Source organism: Argentina anserina, chromosome 7 (genome assembly GCF_933775445.1).
Source record: "Argentina anserina chromosome 7, drPotAnse1.1, whole genome shotgun sequence".
NCBI classification, from domain to species: Eukaryota; Viridiplantae; Streptophyta; class Magnoliopsida; order Rosales; family Rosaceae; genus Argentina; species Argentina anserina.
The window spans coordinates 23391037-23413162 of NC_065878.1; the positions used below are offsets into that span (position 1 = coordinate 23391037).

General features: G+C 36.8%; 2 protein-coding genes across 3 annotated transcripts; both read left to right on the forward strand.

Annotated features, from left to right (window-relative positions):
- Nucleotides 1-161: 161 nt before the first annotated feature.
- LOC126804057 (probable plastid-lipid-associated protein 14, chloroplastic) lies at nt 162-4919 on the forward strand. 2 transcript variants are annotated; one of them, XM_050531820.1, is made up of 15 exons: nt 162-521; nt 632-704; nt 782-1104; nt 1196-1239; nt 1322-1400; nt 1476-1592; nt 1916-2098; nt 2193-2279; nt 2448-2554; nt 2672-2759; nt 2978-3058; nt 3144-3220; nt 3343-3478; nt 3908-3970; nt 4089-4919. In XM_050531820.1, the coding sequence occupies exons 3-15, from the start codon at nt 808-810 to the stop codon at nt 4737-4739; spliced, it is 2010 nt and encodes a 669-aa protein (XP_050387777.1). In that variant the 5' UTR covers nt 162-521; nt 632-704; nt 782-807; the 3' UTR covers nt 4740-4919. The 2 variants fall into 2 exon arrangements, with proteins under 2 accessions (XP_050387777.1, XP_050387776.1); XM_050531819.1 differs by lacking the exon at nt 632-704 and having other exon boundaries at nt 163-521.
- Nucleotides 4920-6009: 1090 nt separating this feature from the next.
- LOC126804072 (uncharacterized) lies at nt 6010-8428 on the forward strand. Its single transcript, XM_050531840.1, has 6 exons — nt 6010-6154; nt 6273-6326; nt 6936-7009; nt 7154-7271; nt 7781-7839; nt 8053-8428. The coding sequence occupies exons 1-6, from the start codon at nt 6050-6052 to the stop codon at nt 8129-8131; spliced, it is 489 nt and encodes a 162-aa protein (XP_050387797.1). The 5' UTR covers nt 6010-6049; the 3' UTR covers nt 8132-8428.
- Nucleotides 8429-22126: the final 13698 nt, after the last annotated feature.

The following is a 22126-nucleotide window of genomic DNA, read 5'->3' on the forward strand; positions in this document are numbered from 1 at the left end:
TACCTCTAGAGTTGCTCTTTTTAACCGAATAAACGGCGGGTAACTATGATTGAGGTTACTTTGGCATCGACGACGAGAACAGCATAATAGCTTTGCAATCATCCACAACAAGAACATCATAGACACCAGAGTCAATCACTGCTTCCAGAAAACAGAATACGACACCGATCTGATTCCCACCAAACCAAATCCCAACCGTCACTTCACCAATGGGGCAACGGCGGTGATGTTGTTTCAGAAACAACGAGTGAAAATAGGAAGGTAGATATTTGGAGGAGGGCGGACGTAGACGTGAGACAAACCCATGGCAGAGCGCTTATGCCATTTTCTTACACGCAACAATTGCACGCCTGGCGCTTCTTCTCCCTCGTCTCTTGTTCACAATCATGTCTATATTAAGACAGAGAGCTCTGCCTCTCATTTTCATAACTGACCATTTCAAACACACCAATCTCTGATTTATATTTCCCGGAAAGTTTGCTCCTTTTTTCGTTCCGTGTTCGCCGGAAGAGAAAACCCAGGTGAAATATTTTCACTTTTCGATTTGTCTTGTGCAGTTTGTACTTATTTCATCGTAAATTGCTTTGTTTTAATGCTTGTTTTGATGGATTTTTGATTGATTCATTGGAAGCTGAATAATAGAGAACCAATTTTGGAGCATTGTTTGAGCTGAATTGGAGTATATGATGATGGGAACCTAGAAAGTAATAAACTTTTGGATTGACTGTAATGCTTGAGTGAGAAGTTTTTGAGTTTTGACATTCTGAATTTTCTTGTTTAGGCTCTTAGAGTTTGGAGCTAGTATCAATGGCACTATGTGGGATTGGTTTGAGTCCGAGTTTTGAGGGCTTTGAAGCTGTTTGTGTTGGGGGGAATTTTTCGAGAAGGCTGATCAGACCGAATTCGATGCGTGCGGTTGGAAAAACAGCTGACTGGAAGAGGACACCGGGGATGGGAGTGCGGTGTTCATCATCACTGAGATTTGAGGAAAATGTTGGGAGGGACTTGGCAGTGCCTGTGGAGGAAGAATCTGGTCATGTCATAAAGTTTAAGATGGCTGATTTTAAGGTTCTAGACCGTGTTAGTGTTGGCCATGGTGGAAAGGTATGAAGGGTTATATGTTGGTTACATTTGCTAATGTTATTCCTGTCATCTGATCAATTTCAAAGGAGGTCTGATGTTTGTTGCTGTGTAGGCGGGTGAAGTAGTTTATGAAGCTATAGTTAGTGATGCTAATAGGTAAGTTCACTTATGTTTTGAACTTCTGATATTGACATGCTAGTACTTGATCAAGGTTGCTGACTGGTCCATGAAATTACAGTCCTTTGTATGGCACACAAGTTGTTCTTCGACGTCTTACTAGCGTTCGAGCTCAGCGTAGGGGTAGACGTGCAATAGAGGTGTGTACACTATCAAAAACTTTTGTTGTTCAATGTTCCATCAGATTCTTATTTTGTTATTCCTTATGGCTCTAGGTGTTAAAAAAGTTAGTTCGCCGTAGGCTTTTGTACCATTCTTACTCGATGCAAGTTCATGGTTATATTTCTTCAGCTACAAATAGTGGTCGCGGCTCATTCACTTTGGTCCACGGGGTATGTCCCTTTCCTTGTAACATGGATTTATTTACTGCCAGTAATGTAGTGATCTACTTGAGATGCATAGCAATCTCATGTCAGCAGGAGCACACTGTAAATTGAAAGGTTTATGGTTCAACTTAAAAACCAAATGGACAGTCAATCCAATCTCTTCTATAGTCTGGGTAAATCGTGCTTTTACATTGGAGTTATTATTCTGGGGATTATTGTCTTCAAATCTTTTATTCATTTGTTGTTCGATCTTCCCGGATACCACCGACTGATTTACTGTTGATATAGCAGAGAGATATAGCTCAGTTATTCTGTTCATTTGGTTGCAGTATCATGGTAGTTTCTCTTTAAGACACTGGCTTCAACAATCAGATTGGCTTCCAACCTTGGAGGCTACTCTTGCATTGGACAAGGAATCTGTTAGAAGGGTGGGAGATGACACAGTTGGGGGACCTGCAGTTTCTCGGCAATTGCGGATGATTAGATTATTAATGCGAGATCTCTTAATTGGAGTATGTATTATTCTTGATTGGAACACCTTTTTCTGCATCAGATTATCCTTTAATAAATCTGTGGATGTTAATTTTCTACCCCTTTTTTAATCAGGTTAATTACTTACACAGCCATGGCCTTGCTCATACAGAATTAAGGCTGGAAAATGTGCACATAAGCCCAGTGGATAGACACATTAAAGTAAGCCCCATATTTTCCCATTCACAATCACATATTAAGATGTCAATATTTCTTACACGTGTGACACTTCGTCTGCTGCACAACCATGGCTATGAAACATTTTATGTCAAATGCAAACTAATCACATGAGTTATTAACATGATATCTAATAGAATATGATGTACTCAGGTAGGAATATTGGGAAACACCGCAGACTTTTATGAGGACAGTCCAAATGGTGGCGCAGTGGATACTAACATGGATCGGCGACAAATGATGATTGCATTCGATATGAGGTATAGTTTGGAGATGACAAAAACATATTTAAGAATAAGTTTCATTGATACTTCTTTTCTTTTCTTTTTTTAAATACCTGATCTGAATGTTTATTTTGTTTCATCCATGTTCCACAGATGTCTTGGATTCATGATGGCAAAAATGGTGTTGCAGGAACTCATGGACCCCTCAATATTCTCAAAGTTCAAGTCATTTCTCACAAAGGTATCGAATGCCAAGTTTTATTTAGTTTGAGTCTTTTGATTATATGATTTTAGAGCCTTGAAGCATATCAGCTATAAATGATAATGTAAGATATGTGTACAATCATCATAAACTCTATTTGCCAGATCAAAAAATTATTGAAGGCAGATTTTTGTGTTCATGTGAGACAATTTGGACTTTGTATAATCTAACACTATCTCTGATATTTGCAAGTTCAGGGAAATGATCCTTCATGTTTGCGTGAATTTCTATTGCAAATACTCCATAGGAATTCCTCTTCTGGCAATGCTGGACTCCAAGTAATTACTGTACCTTTATTGCAAATATCCGATTTGCAGACCCTTACACATTTATGTGAAAGTATTAGTTTATTATGCCTTGCAGATACTTGATCGGAATTGGGGTGCAGGGTGGCACCTTTTATCGTTGTTGCTAGCAACAAAACCTTCTAAAAGAATAAGGTATGTTATTGTTATACGTGAAGAGGGATCTGGTCTTAAATTTAATTTTAAGATGGATTGGTTCCCTTTTATACGTGTAGTACGAATTCCAAATCTAATTTCTTTTTCAAATTACTTCACAGTTGTTTAGATGCTCTTACACATCCATTTCTGTGTGGACCTCGATGGCGGGTAGTCCCATCCATAGATATCATCAGATGGGGTCTTGGTTCAACTGCATTGCGAATCTCAGAGGAGTACATTTATGGCCGGCCTCAGGTACACGGATAACTAAACTTTTTCTTCTTTTTGTTCCTATGATGAGTTCATTTTTATGGAACATCTCTCATTTATCATATTGTCTTTATTTTACCATAATGAATTTGAAAGGGACTATATATACCCGCCATCTTGCATTTCTAGCTTTCTGCAAAATAGTATGTGTAAGAATGTATAAAAGCATCATATTAAGAGATGCTTGTCCAGGCATACTTCTTTTAGTTACTATTATCCCTCTGTGCAAGTACCTTTAAAAATTTATAGTAGATTGCATTATTTGTATACTTCTGACCTTCTGTAATGGTGTAATTTGTTCATTCAGCCTCCTAAAGGGTACTCTGAATCCTTATTTCTTACTCTTAACTAACAGAAATTCAGAAAGTTGGTAATGAAAGATGCACTAACTTTGTGTAAAATTGCATGTTTCAGCGTAACAGGCTTTCCCACTTCATTGAGCTAATGGAGATGTTGAATCCTCATTCAAGGCCAAAGGTAATGACTGGAGTGTTTTTCATGTGCCTCTGCTCTCTGTTATATGCTCTGATTTACTGTAGTACCTTGTCGTGAAGCTCACTCAATACTTTTTTTCTTATCTGTTTTGAACTCTCAGAACTGGCTGGAGTTACTGCCAGGAAAGTGGCGCCTGTTGTACTCTACAGGGAGACACATAGGCTTGACCTTTAGGCAACCTCTTGAACGAGTCCTTATCGGTAATGTGCACCTAACAGTGTCAAGATTATCGAAGTCGAACACCAACCTGTCATTCACCTCCGACATTGGATTCAGAGTCATGATTGGTCAGAATTGGCCCCATGACAAGACTGGTATAGATGGGAAACTGCAAGCAGACTCTACATTCAAGTTAAAGGCTGGGAGGCGGTTATATCTGAAGGAAGAAGAAAACAGGACAGGAACACTATCCTTTGGTCCATCAAAAGCTCATGTATATCTTCCTCAGAAACCATCTGGTAGAAAATGGAGGAAAACACCATTAAAGGAGTTTCCGTCAAGCCTTCCTGTGGCAAAGCTTATTTCAAGTGAGATTGATGTAACAATGAATCTTGGTCATCCCTTGAGCACAAATGTTGATAGTGCAAGAAATGTTCTTCAAGAAGTTCGGACACAGGTCCCAACTGAGATGTTTGATCTGTCGAAGCTTGTGTGTGGAACATATGTGGACTCCAGGCTGTTAGTCATTCGCGGGGTAAATGGTTCTGCTCTTTTATTTACAAGATCTTGTTTTGATGAAATATGTATATAACAATGTTCCGGACCTTGTCTCGGGTTATGTTTTTTTCTTCTTCTGAGAAGTAATCTCACTGTATGGTCTTGTTTCAGTGAAATTTGTAGATAGCATCTGTTCATAATTTGAGTGATTGTTCCCAAGGGTTTGAAATATCGGTATCGACATATATATTGGATTTTTGAAAAAATGAGATATCAGATATATCGAGGATGTTTGAGAAGAAATTTTCAACATTTAAAAAAAAAATTATTGAATTTACAATTAAACTCATAACAACACAGTACACACCTTTATGGGTATTGATCTTCACATATGAGTATATGAGTATAAAACCTTAGACTCTACTTCACAAAATGGTTTTATAAAGGAAGTTCACGGCGAACTTTTGTCACAAAAGAGAAATTTTATATATACTTCATTTATCTCTTAATACACACCTTAACTTAGTACACTCCCATCTTAATTATTTTTACCAAATACACCTCCTTAAATGGCCAAAATACCCTTATTCTAAAAAATCATTAATTATTATATTATTTAGGCCCTATTATTTAATACAACTATTATATACGTAGCAAGAACCCTACATATGTACATACTCCATATAGGTATATATTCAAGTTTCATGCAGCAATTAACAAGCCAAAATTCAAATTAAACCTAGCCGACCTAACAAACCACCATAGCTGGTCAGAAAGTAGTTCTATACCCCAACTGCAAATAAGAACAATCATCAAACTAAACCATAATTCAATGAACCCAATAGCTAGTAATCATAAATGGTTGCCGCACCATGCCCAAAGAAACCCCAAACACAAAAGCAACTCTTCCAACCTCAAGTGATATCAATTAAGCATAAGAATGTTAGTAAGATGAAGAATATATATACCTCACTTGAAGATTGTTGAAGGAGGTCCTAAGAATTTATGAATTCATATGAGTAGTGAGAAAGAGATGGGCGACCAGAAGAAAATATCTACGTCTATATCTAGGTTGTGTTTTTTTTTTAACTTTTAATAATATAATAAATATATGTATATTTTAGTCATTTGACTCATTTATATATCTGATATGAGAAAATAAATAAATTAAGAGTGTGTATTAAGAGATAAATGGACTGTATATAAAAATTCTCGTCATATAATAGTTTTTTTTTAAGAAAGTTTACAGTGATAAAAATAATTTAATTAAGACGTGGCAAATTTAAAAGAATTCAGATTAAAGCGTGAGTATTCTTCTTATTCTTTTCCTCCAGTCTGTAAAATTGATCGGAGCTAATTGGCAGAGTTCAGAGAAAGACGAAAAGCTCGTTTGGTTTGTGAAGAATGTGGGGGAAGCTTAACCAATCTATGCTAGGGGATAATGAAGAGCATGAAGAGGGCTTCTTGGATGAAGAATCTGAAGGCCTGTGTTCTCTATCTGCTACTCAGGTCTGGTAGTAAAGTTTCAATTTTTCAGTTGTGGGTGATTCGTTTTTCTGTAGTCTTGTTTTTTTTTTTTTTTTGAGATTCAGATGGTTGATTGGTTTCTGGGTTTTGACCTGATCAGAGAATGTATGCCTTTGGAGGTTGTTTGTTAGCTGGGATGGCTTGTATGTTCCTGGTATGACATTTCTTCACCTCAGAAGATTTACTCTTTGCTTTTGAATTATACTGAATGAGCTTTGTATAAGTGTTATTGCATTCTTGATGGTATAAAGTGAAGTTGGTAGGAGACTAGGAGTGTAGGACTCTCCCATTTATAGTGGGAGAGCCACAGTTGGGAGATGGAATTTTCCGAAATTGGATCATCAGTTTTCTGATATGTGATGGTGACATGGTGTATGATACCATTTACCTTGGTGGCATTTAGTTCATGGTTAAAGAAATAAAGGATCAATCTTTTACGGAAGGACATACTAGCAAACTCTTGAACTGTATTATATAAGAAATGAGCTCTCCTGTGTAGAAGTATGACAGCTGTGTTGAATGAATAATCTTGGGAGTGTGATTTCAAACTCTGGGGTGTGAAAGAGTTGTACTCTTTGAGTTTTTTACTGTTCCTTCCCTCAATATCATCTTCGTATTATGCCCGAGTGGAACCTTCTGTTTACCTTTGGTGTCATAGTTGTAGCATATTTAAGAAAAATTCTTTTTTGTTAAAAGAATTTATACAGATATTTGTATGATCTTTTGTTTCCGGAATTCTTTATAAGTTTTGTTTCTTTGGCAGTCGATGATCGTCTTTGCCAAACCCATCAAATTTGCCATTTTGTTCACCTTTGGCAATTTATTGGCGGTAGGAAGGTATGTCCAGATGTGCAGTTTTCAAAATTATACACTTGAACCGCACAAATTAGTTCTTGTTGGTCTCCACTCTTTCTTGCAAGCGTCCCTAGTTTACAAAATCTGGAATATATTAAGTTGCTAACCTTTATTCGTGTTTGCCAGCACAGCCTTCCTCTTTGGCCCTGCCCAACAAATGAGAATGATGTTCGACTCGGTCCGAGTTTATGCAACAGCTATATACCTTGGATGTGTTGTTCTAGCCCTCTTCTGTGCTCTCTTGGTTAGTATGAAATCTTTTTCTTAGGTTGAATCTTAGTAATAATAAATTTGAATTAAAGTATATTACTTTGGATACTCTTGGGTCTGGGATCTCAGTAATATGTGGTGGAACAAAGGAGGGTGAATCTATTGTTAGATACCATCTAGTTTATATCTCTAACCCCATATTATCCCACATATATTACAAGATTGGTAAAGAAAAGATGAAGTACTTTTGGTGTGATTGATCTATAAAAAGCTCATTTATAGTGCGTCCCGTATCCCGACTGTAAAGCATCAGCATGTATCTTAGTGTCATAACAATTATCAAGAGGCTAAATATTTGAGACATTGAAGATTAGTTCAACATAGTGGTTACAGATAGCTCTACCTTTTGACATGAATTACATCTTCGATTTGTACATGTTGCTGTATCACTGTACATAATGGTTGATTGCTTTCAAATATATCCATCTATTGGAGTGAAAGAAAATCCTTACAATACAACTTTCTGTCTCTTTCATCTTGCAGATTCATAGCAAAGTTTTGACACTAATTGCAATGATATGTGAGATCTGCGCCCTTATTTGGTAAGTTTCTACGCCTGTTCACATTTCACCTTCTTCACTCTATAAACATAAAGTTCAGTAGCCTTCTAAACAACTCTCTGGCATGATTGTAGCTTAACCGCTGACACCCATCTTGGAAAATTTCTCCAGTAGCCTCTGTTGTCAACTACTCAACTTTGTAACATGTCCCAATTTCTGTTCATCTAACTTATACAGTCTGTAACGTTGTCTCAGGTACAGCCTAAGTTACATTCCTTTTGCTCGAAGAATGGTATCAGAATTGATGATTCGTCTATGCGACACCGAGCTTTAGCTGATGCAATTCAAAGGCAGTTCAGGGTGGTTAGTCTTCAAATTTGGGGTATGGTAGTTATGGCTTACATCTCTATACCCTTGTTACTTGAGTTCAACTTTTTATGGCTCAACGGTTGAATGTATGAGAAGACTTCTGTTGCGTTTGTGATCGTGTTATTTTAGCATGTAAAATGTGTAATTTGTCACATATTTGAGTCATCTCTGCAATACCACCAGGTATGTTGGCTTTCCAACTCTATCATAACACTAGGCTTACTAAATCCTCTTCTCCTTTTGGTTTGGAAGCCTTCAGCAATAGCGCCATGCATTTTCCTTCCCCTTTCTTGTGTTTAAAAGCATCACCATTTGCCACAATAGTGTCATTGATTGATCTTGAATCACGAAACTAACTTCTGATGCCATAAGAAGATATAAAGAACTTTCTTAGGGGGGGTTGAGGAAAGAAGGATGATGAAACAATGTCAACTTTCCAATCTTCTGCTTTGACAAGGTCATCTTTTCGTTTCGTCTTGCTCTCAAAATACATGTCTGCCGATTAGAAGTGGATGCTGATGGAAATATTGAGAGCTCACATCAGAACTATCTCTGGTGTTTATCCCTGGTTGTATAGGTTATTGGATGATCCCATGGTTCGGCTTCATTGCGTGTGGCTTTGTCGGTCTAGCAAATCAAATTCAAATGAATTTTGTTTATACAGCCACGGCTAGAGCATCCAATACTTTCTCCTCTCAGAACTTCTTCCGCACTCCGCTTTGTTTCTTTCTGCCCCAACTCCATCTAGTAACTAACTTCCTCATCTTCTAATAGAGTTCAGTGTCAACTTTCAAATAAAAACTTCTAAAGATTGTAGAGTTGTGCTGTCTGGGTGGTTTCTAGCTTTACCAACGACACCCATCTGGGAAAATTTCTCAAGTGACCACTGCCGTCATTTGTCAACCTTGTAACATGTCTCAATTTCTGTTAATCCAACTGATTTGATATGCAACGTTGTTTCAGGTAGTCTGAGTTACATTCCTTTTGCTTGAAGAATGGTTTCAGAATTGTTGATTCGCTTTTGCGACACTGAGCTTTAGCTGTTGCAACAGAACAGTTCTGGGTGCTTTAGTCTTGAAATTTTGTGATACAGTTTACATCTCTAAAGCCATGTTAGGTGAGTTCAATATTTTTCTGGCTTACCAGCTGAATGTTTGAGTAGAGTTCTGATGTGTTTATAATTGCTATTGCGGCATTGTATAATGTGTACTTTGGGACATCTTTGATTCATCTTAGCAATGCTGCCAGGAATAGAGGAACCTAATGCCATAACACTTGGCTTACCAAATCCTCTTTGTTTTGGTTTGAAAGCCTTCATCATTAGTAGCACCATGAACTTAACTTCCCCCTTTCCTCTGTGATTTGAAGACATCATCAATTCCCACAATAGACTTAATAGAGTTATCAACATTCAGAATCTGATGTTGCATTAAGCGACTAACTTGTGTCAGTGTAATGTATAAGTGTTAAACAGCGACAAGCGTGGCCCGTGAACCAACTGTACCGATATTGTCCCAACTTAGCCACCTCACAGGTGTTAGGTTTTAAATCACAAAAAGCCTCGGTACAATTGGTTATTATCCACCCACTTATAAGTTTTATTTTCTTTGTCACTTCTTAGATGTGGGATCTCTCCTCTCCAACAATAAGCAATTTGTTATCAGGGGGTTTGGGGTAGATATCCAGCTCTAAATCCAGCAAGGAAGAAGATGATATGATACAACCCCCAACTTTCTGTTTTCGAACCACGAACAAGGAAAATAATTGGACGGAGGTGACTAACTTATGCCACACAGCCTCATATCTTCAGAAGGCAAGGCTTTAGTCCTGGACTTGAGAGGGATGGTAACCATTGTCATTTGTCAATGTGATTTTTATATTTCATCTTGCTCTTGAAATACATGGCTGCCGTTAAGAAGTGTATAGGCTATTTTAGGAGACCTTATACAAATCCCCCCATGGTTTGGCTTCATTGTGTTTGGCTTTGCCAACCTAGGAATTCAAAATGACGGGTTTGTTGTACACTGGTGCCAAACTACCAATTCCTCACACCTATTTCCCCATTCTGCATGGCTGCTGTGTTCCCCAACTCCATCCATTTGGTAATTAGCTTCTTCATCATCCTCTTTTCTTCTATATACAATAAGCTGTCCATTTATATCTAGGTATCAATCAAGTCCTTTACCGGTTTACTTCACTTTGAAGGCCATGCAAAAACACACTTTAGCTGCTCCAGTATCATATGGAGTGAGTGCTATATGAGTATATGTAACAAAGATTATAGCTCTTAAGAGAAGGCATGGACGCCGTACCTTGTAGCTCTTAAACATCAACCTGATCAATTTCATGATTTTCATCTATTCAAAAAGCCATCCGCATGATGCACGCTCGCACTCAAACACAACGATCTAATTTTTCCTTTGTTTCCGACCAAAGAAACTATTACATTAGCTGTTTGTTACGAGTGTTTCGGAATGTAATTTTGAAAGTTAAGGTGGGTGTTTTGGTGGCATTTTGACATGCATCGTAACACTAACAACTGAAGAATTTAAGCTAGTATCAGACTTTGATCAATACCCCTACTCCATTTTACAAGCTGTGATATTGGAAGGGCCAAAATCATCAAAACTAGGCATTCTTTACCCGATGTGCTCATTTCATAATTCATATCCGACCTCATGGTTTCGACAACTCACAAATCAGAAACCACGTACTAGAACTTTGAAATATGAAGCGACGTCGCGATCGTTTCACGCCGCTGTCCACAAGGGGCACCACCGCTAAACATCAATGCCAGAAATTAGTGAAATGTACAAGACAGTAGATGAGAACTCAACATCGATCAGAAAAGCATGTGATACTTGCTGCATATACAACACAGGTAAACCAACTACCTTAATAACAGGCTGCAGCTAGCTAGCTAGCTAACCTACTCCATGCACCTACCACCTGCAAGAATGTGTTTAACTGCCGAAAGTGACGACGACACTCATTTTCTAAGTGATGAATCTTTTATATATGAAAATCCGAAAATTCTTACGTCCAGTGAACATTCACTTGTCATTAAAATTGATGACGTAGCATAACATGAACCACAAATTGAGTTAAATATAAAAATATTGACTGATTCTGTTGTGTAAGTGTGTAACACTTGTTGGAGAGGAGAGATCCCACATCTAAGAAGTGACAAAGAAAATAAAGCTTATAAGTGGGTGGATAATAACCAATTGTACCGAGGCCTTTTGTGATTAAAACCCAACACCTGTGAGGTGGCTAAGTTGGGACAATATCGGTACAGTTGGTCCACGGGCCACGCTTGTCGTTGTTTAACATGGTATCAGAGCGGGTCCCTCTCCAGTTGCGCCTCCAATCTTTCGTGGGCATGAGTTGGGTGCCACGTTGTCATGCCATCGGAGGATTTCCGATTGGATGACCACTAAGTGTCGTTGGTTACTGGACCTTAGTTTCTTTCATCCCAGTATGTGGGATGTTAATCTGTCACGTGCAAACCTAAAAAATTAGGTTGCACGTGAGGGGGCGTGTTGGAGAGGAGAGATCTCACATCTAAGAAGTGACAAAGAAAATAAAGCTTATAAGTGGGTGGATAATAACCAATTGTACCGAGACCTTTTGTGATTAAAACCCAACACCTGTGAGGTGGCTAAGTTGGGACAATATCGGTACAGTTGGTCCACGGGCCACGCTTGTCGTTGTTTAACATGGTATCAGAGCGGGTCCCTCTCCAGTTGCGCCTCCAATCTTTCGTGGGCATGAGTTGGGTGCCACGTTGTCATGCCATCGGAGGATTTCCGATTGGATGACCACTAAGTGTCGTTGGTTACTGGACCTTAGTTTCTTTCATCCCAGTATGTGGGATGTTAATCTGTCACGTGCAAACCTAAAAAATTAGGTTGCACGTGAGGGGGCGTGTTGGAGAGGAGAGATCCCACATCTAAGAAGTGACAAAGAAAATAAAGCTTATAAGTGGGTGGATAATAACCAATTGTACCGAGGCCTTTTGTGATTAAAACCCAACACCTGTGAGGTGGCTAAGTTGGGACAATATCAGTACAGTTGGTCCACGGGCCACGCTTGTCGTTGTTTAACAACACTCGACGTTAGCATGTATGAGGTGAACCTGCACTGGTGGATGGAAGAACCTCCGATGAAAATCATCCTTCATCTCGACAACAATGGCAATGTTTCTTCTTTCTTGGAAATTCTGACAAAACTAGTCCATCCGATATGGACCAACCTAGGTAGGTATGTGACATCAATCAAGAATTTGCTCCTTTACTGTGTTCTGATGAGCAGATACTACGATTCCGAGAGGAGCATACTAAACCAAAGATTAAGCCAGAATGAGAAATAGTATTGGTTCCCGGTTTGTGATGTATAACTTTCTATGACCAACGCGCTTCTTGTCTCGATCGATCGGTCTCTCCTGCTAACAACCAGCCAGCTCTTTCAAATCAAGGTAGCTTGTAGTAGAGCTTTGTTTAAGTTTGTTGCCTATTATATATTATGCATCAGAATTTGTTAATGATGATAATGTGAGGTCCATGCTAACAACACATGTATCATGCAAGAACTCCAATGACCACCTTTTGTAGATTCTCTACCCTTTATTTGTGATGATAAAAGAAACATTATTCTCATTGTGAAGACAACATCTATATGATTTAGTTGTTTTGACTAAGCTATAGCTAGAAGTAAGTAGCTAGGACACTTCAAATTGAATTCCAGGGGATGCATTGGGGTAGGTTAATTAGGAGATTGGTGGGCATAGTTGAATATTCATGGTGATGATTCATGATTGAGACCTTAATTCTCTATAATTACATTGTTTAATCGTCATTAAGAAATTACAACCATTGGGGTTAGCTTCAAAATTCCATCATACTGATAGTTTTTTTTTTCAGCCACCAACCCACTCATATGTTGTCCATCATTCCATCAACAGCTGATACGTAATTAACCAACCTACCACCATCTTCTGATCATCCAAAAAAATGCCACTTCTGCCCTACTGGAACAACGAGCCACGATTCCTGGATTCTACTACGTACCTGCAACAACCCACTCTGAAATCTGAATTAGCTCGGCAAGTATTTGTGAACAATTTAACAATCCTGTTAGTAAAATTGGCGTTCATAGTGATGTTAGAATAAAATACTGGTCACTTTTTCAACTTTTAGTAATTCAACAGTTTAATTATTTATATTTCAATTTCAACCGATTATTTATTATATTTTTAAATTCTAAACAATTTAGTCATTATGTTAAGTCTTTATCTAATTGCATCGTTAAATATTTTTTTACCCTATATGATGTTTATCAAATCAGCAATTTAACGGTGTAATTAAATTGAAACTTAACAGAATGACTAGATTGTTTATAATTTAAAAATATAAAAAGTGATTTGTTGAAATTGAAACATAAATGACTACACTGTCGAATTATTAAAAGTTATGAGTTATGAGCAATATTTTAGAAGGCAAGAAGCAATTACAAGTTAATTTAGACTAGAGCACAGTGAGCTAGAGTGATTAGATCGATGGATAACACTATCTTATTCTAAATCAGTTTATACCAGGTTAAGTTGGCTAATGTGATTGTCTCGGATTTGGTATCAGTAGGGGAACAATTTTCTTTGGTAAAGGCAAACGATCTGCACTTAAATTTTGACCGTACCAATAAATCGAAAAAGACATACATATCAGTTATTTCGTACGTCTTGGAAAACATTGTAGAATACAACCAACTATTTGACCAGACAATAACGAAGATGCAAAACAATGAAGAAAGAAGCTAGAATGGACCCGACTAAAAGCAAAAACATGGTCCTAAATCCTAATCCTTCCTCGTTCTATTTATGTTCCGTTGGATGTTCGCGACGTCAATGACTTGTAAACAATTCCTTATAGCTATCAGCCAAAGAGAAAAGATCGAACCATGCACACAGTTTCTTTACACCTTATCAGCTTATCAAGTTGATTCTCTCTTCCACATTCGTATAGCACTAAATATAAACGTACTTTCGATAGAACGCTATAGCACGATGAAAGCTAATGAATGGATGTGTGCCTTTATCTTTTTGGTTAAATCTGGTTTCTTGTTTACAGTTTCAAACTGTCATTTGGGTGCTGAAGCCGTTTATGTTGAAGTTAAACAGGTCGATGGCTGGCAAATAAAAGAAGTTCACACGCATGGACCAGATTGGCTAAGGAAGTGGATAAGACATATGAAGCAACGTGATTAATTATCTTTCGATGTTAATACTTCCTTCTCTGTCATAGAAATAACTAACATGTTCCCATTAGAATTTGAGTATCGGAATCTGATATGTATATAAACTCTTAACAACTCGACCACATGTGATTCTAATCATAGTCACTTAATTAGCTCAAAATAATTTATCATCCATCATTGTTTATAGCTCAAAATGTGGCATGTATTATGAATACTAAATATGATTCCTTTCTCTTACTAAATTAGAACTAATACATACGTATGATGAATACTAAATATGATTCCCTTTTATATATACCATACAAAACCCATACATGTATTATACAATTATGCACGACTCTAAAATGCGTGACATGTCACATGTTTAGAGTAAGAAATTAGAACTAAAAGATCATTGGGAAGAAAATTTGTCTTCTCTTATTTAATAACCAACGAGAGGAGGGCTTTAACAAATCTGCTAATTGTATTCCATTGCTGGTTAGTTTCGTTGGTTAGCAACTTAGCATAACCAAAGCCTGCTTGGGCGTACCCGCTTACGTAATCGGATCCGATACCCACAGCTACGCTCCTTAAGCGCGTGACAAACATAATCTGAGGAAGGTCAGGTACTTTAAACATAGCTTCGAGCTCACTGGTCCACTGGACCCGTCAGACATGCCCTGATGATTGGCGGTTGTCTTCCAACCCCCATCACCGGCGCGTGGTCGGTAACAAAAAACCCTATGCGAATCTCGAAACCACACATTATTAATCATTGACGTGTCGAACAGTGACTGGCTCTAGAAACCATTGACTCTTGGAATCTGCGAAGGAGTAATGTAGACGATTGACTCCTCAACCTACTCAAACGGCCACTCGTTATTATTTTTCTCAATCTTGACTAAATTCAATGCTTAATATAACTAAAATTCCTTAATTAACAAACCAAAACCCTAAAAACAATTCTCAAAAAAAAAAAAACACTAAAAACAAATTTAAACCCTAACGTGGTTTTTGCGAAACCGGGTTCGACCAGTTTATATGATCCTGACTCGTAAAACCCAGACACAGTTTGCTGCAGTCTCACACCAGGTTTCGCATGCAAAGCTGACTCTGATGATGATGATGTCTCTAGAAATTTTTATGGAGAATACCAAAACCGGATGCGACTACGTACTACTTCGATTAACCGCATCCGTGATCACTTTCTAGTTTCTACTTCTAATAATTTTTAATGGCTGATAATGGAGGTCGTTGATAAGTGTGGTGGGAGTGACATGGGTTCTGATTCAATAATAGCATTATAGAACAATAAAGAACTAGTTATCAAATCGAACAAGCAAATATATATCAAGGTCGCAAAGTCCTAATACACGAGCACGCCAACATATATATCTAGCTCTGTTCAGTGACACTATATGAGACCATGCACGATATGAGTTTGTGTGTTCAGTTTTTTGGTCCCTGGACTTAAGGCATTATGTAAATGGGGTACTTCATTTTTGTTGTTATATTGCCTCAATTATAGATATTTAAAGGAGAATATTAAAGGCAATGGACCATTTTCCTACTGGGACAACAATGAGACTTGACGAAAACAAACACTTATGTCGACATCGACCATACATTAATGGAAAAGGAATGGTATGAATCTCCTTAATACCGTGAATGATGTAGTTACTGCCATACCATTATGTGCTTAATTCCTGTTTTATGACGTACACAGTATAGGAGATACTTGCGTCACTATAGCAATCATAAGGTGGTACGGTAGCTTAATATACATTGTTGATTAAATGGTGACACTTTTTTTGGGTGCATTCTTCTTTTGACCCTTTGAGCTAAACTTACGTGGATCATAACTATCAAGCAGTTGATCAAAATGAATATTTACTCTTCACTCTTAACATTTCTAAGAAAGTTAATTATGTGGGACTTCTAAAGTATGCTACTGGATTTCCCAATTAGAAATATCATACCCGGCTGTTTATCTTTTCTCTATTTGGTAGGTATATGAACAAGTGGCTCGCAAGTTGTCGAGGAAACATACAAAGTTTGATATCCTATTTAAAACAAGTCGGTTTTGATTCTTTCATATTTGGTCTAGGGTTTATATGGAAATGTATCACATAACTTTCAGAACATGACGTTCATATGGTCATGTAGACCTGAAAGAGAACTTGATAATTGAGGTGTACATGCATGTATCTGTATTTATTAAGTTAGGGATGGCCATACCACTTGCATAGCAAGGGTCGGAACTAGCGGACAAGCAACTCGTAACATGTTCAAGAGCTTGCTTCTTTCTTTTCTTAATCAAACTACCCCCAATGAAGAATTAGTCCAACACCATTAATTTAACTTTCGACTCATAATCTCAGGCAAAATATGTCATTTATGGATAAACTATTGATGCTGTGCCGCATACAACTTTTGCACCACAATTAACGACTTTTTTAGTCCTAACATCCATGGTTTATTAGCTTGTGAATTATAATATTGATGCTAAGCTGTGGTTAATTGCGATTTTTAATTGAGGTAGGTATCCAACTCTTTCTTGTTCTAATTGCTCTCCTGGACCTTGAATATGATGACATGAAACATCACTTTAATTAGGGCGGAGGTTACAAAAAATGCTGAGAGAGATAGTTTCCTATTACTTGTGTTGCCCTTCAGCTAGCTGTTTGTTCATTCGTCGATGGAAGACATGCAACGAATTCCTTGCAAGATGACAGAGGCTCTTCTGGTTCGGACAAGTTCCAATTCAACCCTCGAATTGAGATCGGTTCGGATTTGCCTTCAGTAATTAATTACTAAGTTTACCAAATATATATTGTTGACTAATCCTATGTACGTTTCTTATGCATATAGTCCTTATAGTGGGTAAGGGCACCATGCACCATGCCTGATACTGAAAGATTACTGTAATTTGTAAGGTTATTCACTTCAATGCATAGACTATAAGTATGGTTATGGTTGGAGTGGATATGACAATTAACCAGCACCATGACCGATACTGAAATATTACTAGAGAAAAAGAAAGTTAATATGACATTTTAATTTTCTACGTAATTAATGTTTTGGCAGGACTGATTGTTAAATAAATAATGCATGCTATTATATATACTACACTATTTTCAGTGAAGTAGTATATTGATCACATCACATGATTGATAAATTGGCGTTGATTAATTAAGTAGTAAGTAAACGGTGATCGAACAATGTAATATGTATTTATATAAAATAATATAGCTTTACGGGGATGAGAGTGTTTAGTTGAATTTCGTATCAAAACAAAACGGTAATCAAACTATGTAATATGAATACTAAATAATCTAGCTTTACGGGGATAAGAGAGTTTTATTTGGATTTTTAAGAAATTAAAGCAATGATTTGACTAGTATGGGATCTAATATCCATTTTATTCAAATAATTGTTTACGCAACACATGCACCTTTTGATTTCATAGCCATGTATCATATCTATTAATTCGCCAGCCATATATTGTAGGTAAGGCATCATTGTCGGCATCATATTTTGCAATCAAAGTTTTTTATTTTTGTATATATACCACACAAAAAAAATGATGGCAGACTGACAGAGCGTAACTTATATATGTTCATATATTAAGTCCTGCAAATGTTCCTTTTTTTTTTATTGAATTAGAAAGTTAACAATAACGTGGGAGAGTGTGAAGTTTAATTTGTTGTTTTTAGATTTTCCTAATCAGAGAAATCTGTTAGTATCAGATCCTCTTCGAGTTTCATAATGTACTTTAAAAGGAGCACCACATGCCAAACAATTTAGTATATTCTCAAAATTATGGCTTCTTACGTGCATAAATATGAGGATCTGGAATCTCTCATATAGAAATAAAGAATTAAAGAGGGATCAGATAATTGCAGTTGGAATAGAGCCTAAGAGCTGTTTATTTATAAGAATAAGTCGCAAGCATTGTAAAGATTTACCCCGTTTGTTACTAACCACACGTCATTTAACACGTGAATGTCTTTGAGATGTTGATTGCTCTGGAATTTATACCTTCAACTCCTTGAAGCAAAGTTGTTGTGCCCTGAAAAGTTTGACATGTAGCATGTATCATTAGTAATCTATTCCTCCTGTTTTGTTAAAATGGAAAAGGTATTGACATTATATATTAGTGATCGATCAAGAAGTTCCATCTGTACGTTCAAATTGACCTATGAAACTCTCTATGGATGGTGGCCAGGTTCCTTCAAGAATTAATTAAGAATATTTGAGACAAACTTACTTACTAATCACGCAAGCTTTAATCTGATATATCTTTATTTTCCATTAAGCCCGTTGTACTTACATTCTAGCAAACTATCAATTTTTGAAGTGAATAACCTTACAAGTTACAATGAAGTAGATTATGGAACATTTTTTTGAGTGTTTTGAGATTAGTTACGATCATAGATGACTTTAATTGATTTATTGCATATATTTGATTATTACAGGAATTGATCGACCTAACACGTACACAATGGAATAGAACATTGTGAGACCAATCATACCATGAACCAATACTTACATAAGCAATCAATCAAGACCAATAATTGTTAGTCGTGCTGGAAATACTGTGGATGGGACAGCGTTGAAAGTGTTGAAACCATTTAACTTTCACTATGCGAGTATAAATTTTAGCTTCTGATGTAGAATCGATCCGTCAATTACTTTTATATCCCAACCAGAAAAGCAAGAAAAGGAAAAAAAAGAGAGTAGCAGATGATCACTCTCCATATAGTTTTCGACTATGTTCCTACGTACTGTCGCATTACGCCAAAAAAAATGTATAAGTTACCATTGAAGTTTATGACCATAAAATGGATTGAACTCATTGAAGTAGTTTATTAATTAAGATTAATCGACGTAGGTATCGCCCGAAGTTACGAAGAATCTGAAAACATGATGTAATAATTTATACTGTATAAAAAAATGTATGCGTACGTACTCATCTATAACCACAAACACAAACAAATTAATGAGTTCTAGCATAATGTGTTTATGAGGACCACAAATTACACATGAACTTACGCTCGGACGATTAATTATCTTGTTGTATCATTTGATTGCATATTTTACCAACTTTAAAACAAGAAAATGGCCATGTACGTATTGCAAATAATCTAGTCACGATGCTTATCACTAGCCATAGAATACTTGCATGTACACATAGCGTACCGTCATGTACGTATTGTTTATTGAAATTTTGTTTCAATATGAGCACAAGTCCGGCGGTAAAAACGACGCCCATGCACTCTTCTTATCTGGATCTTTATCACATCGATCAATATCAATATTCTTTTATCAAAGTCGATCTGGATATATACCATGTACGTAGCATGCGTGGTCTTTATCGATAGTTTTAATCTCATGCCATACAACAAACATCAATAGTTGTACGAAAAATCCAAAGTAATCCACAAATTAAACCTTAATTAAGTAATCCAAAGTTAACTTAACCTAGCTCCAAAGTACACCTCTGAACAATGGTTACATTCCAAAACTTACAGTCTGCGTGTGCCGAGTAGCAAAATGGGTAATATTTCGTTTTATCCAGATCGATATTCCGTACTTATACGTAGTTATCTAATACAGTACGTACGTCTGCATTCATATAGCTAGGGTTTACGTAAATTATAAAAACTTGTAGGAACGAGTCCATATATAACTCCATATTCGTTACAGTTCTGTTAGGTGTGAGGCAAGTGAGGACAACAAAGTCCACTGTAGCTTGACTTGGAACAGTTAATTGCACCCAACAACTTCTTCTTTATACCAAACAAGAACAGATATCTGTATCCAGGTGACAACAGAATCCCACCTCGTGTTTCTGGTGTTGCTTTCTTAAAGAAAATAAACAACGAAAAAGGAAATATATGGCAGACAGAAAATTGTGAGTGACGAAGTGTCAATCTGTCAATCTGTCAATCAGTTAAAAGCAACGAGTCTTCCGAGTTGAAAGACTTGATTGTGTTTATATCATTTACCGGTGATCGTGGCAGATGAGATTTTCCCAGTTATCATCATCGATCTCGATCACAATCAAACGCTACCTTTTGGTTGGGTCACCGTACTTCTCTGCCTTGTATATATAGATTGATACAAAGGAGTCCTTATAATCTTTGTTTACGAAAGGTGCCCTAACTTATTTTGAATTTTCAGCATATGGTCCTTGAAGGAAAGTGGGGGTGGGCACTACATCCATTACCCTACTCTCCCTATTGCACTCGGTGTCGTTGGGATGCATTATTGCTATGCCATGGTGATAAATGTCACTCCTAGTCCTTTGGCAATGTTCATGTTGCTTTTAATTGTTGATGAAGTAATTACCAAATAGCAATTCTATGCTTCTAAATTGGATTAGCTCTGGACCTCTGGTGGTGAGAGTAATGAGTAAACAAACACGATAAAGAGTGATCAAACAAAGGACTATAATTTTGGTGAGAATGAAAATATTAAAGGTCCGAACATTTTAATGAAAATTTCAGAGAAATATCGATTGTAGTAATATTTAAATGAAAATAATTTACATTTTTCATGTATCTAGTGTATAAAATAATGTGCATTCATAAACTAAAATGGTAAAATCAATCCTAGCAAGGATGGTTGAGCACCTGTGGCATTTCCTTGGAGATTTAGGAGTCAATGACCTTATTACGTACGTGTTATTTTTCATTAAATGTGGTTGTCGCAGTAGGATGTCATTCTTTTAAAGTCATAGTTGTGTTTCCTAAGATCATATTTGCAACTATATATCCTAGTTTGCTACAAGCAGCGGTGTGGTTTGTTTGATTCTTTCACTAACGTGATACATGATGTAATACCCTAACTATTCATGGCGACCAGTCACCATGTTTTGGTGACTAACACATGGTCTTGTTCATTTTGTGAACGAGAAAGAGTCCTTCAAATTAAAATTGTATATTCCAAAAGAATTGTGAATTTCTAAACAATCTAAAATCTACTGAAACTCAATAAAACTCATATACTAATGTGTATTTGAATGAAACCAAATTTAAAACAACTCTTTAAAAGCTCAATTGAGTGTACTATCGTAGACTCTAAAATGAATTCACCACCTACGGTCAATAATGAAACCAATGGCGTGAGTGTATAGCACCAATTATTAGCCAAATACACAATTGGAATAAATAGAAATACATTAAAATCTAAATAAATAGAAAAGTATATATTTGGAAACTTTTCTACTGATGGAATAGTCATCAAATCACAATCAATCCTATTCGAGAAGTAAATCTGGATTTATAAGAATGAACAATTACCGTTGGCCGCGTATGCAATCCATTGGGAACCAAATCACACTCCATTAGCCGCATATTGGGTCATTAACTATGTGCGATTTCGTCATTCATATTTTCACCACTGCTGTTTTCACCAAAGTACCCTCCTATCATTTAACCCCTCAATTTCTTATTAAATTACTACACATTGCTACATAATTTAAACTGATAATTCCAATCATGGTACAAGCTTTAACTTACTAATATGTTGATATCATCTTGGTTACAATTACAACTAAGTCAGTTTAATTATCACTAATCAATATGCCGCGTTAAATATATACTGAGATCTCGTACATACCACAAATCATATATTGAAAATTAGTTTAACCAGAAATATCAGACCAACTAAGGAACTACCACCCATGACTTTTGCGGTAGTAACACAGGCTTTGGTGGTCTTA

Bases quoted from the DNA above. Each gene is read 5' to 3' on its own strand.
- LOC126804057 (XM_050531820.1), top strand. From the start codon at position 808: ATGGCACTATGTGGGATTGGTTTGAGTCCGAGTTTTGAGGGCTTTGAA. The intron at 2,280-2,447 runs GTAAGCCCCATA...TGATGTACTCAG, and splicing joins CAGTGGATAGACACATTAAA to GTAGGAATATTGGGAAACAC. The intron at 3,059-3,143 runs GTAATTACTGTA...TATGCCTTGCAG, and splicing joins CTGGCAATGCTGGACTCCAA to ATACTTGATCGGAATTGGGG.
- LOC126804072 (XM_050531840.1), top strand. From the start codon at position 6,050: ATGTGGGGGAAGCTTAACCAATCTATGCTAGGGGATAATGAAGAGCAT. The intron at 6,155-6,272 runs GTCTGGTAGTAA...TGACCTGATCAG, and splicing joins GTTCTCTATCTGCTACTCAG to AGAATGTATGCCTTTGGAGG. The intron at 7,010-7,153 runs GTATGTCCAGAT...CGTGTTTGCCAG, and splicing joins AATTTATTGGCGGTAGGAAG to CACAGCCTTCCTCTTTGGCC.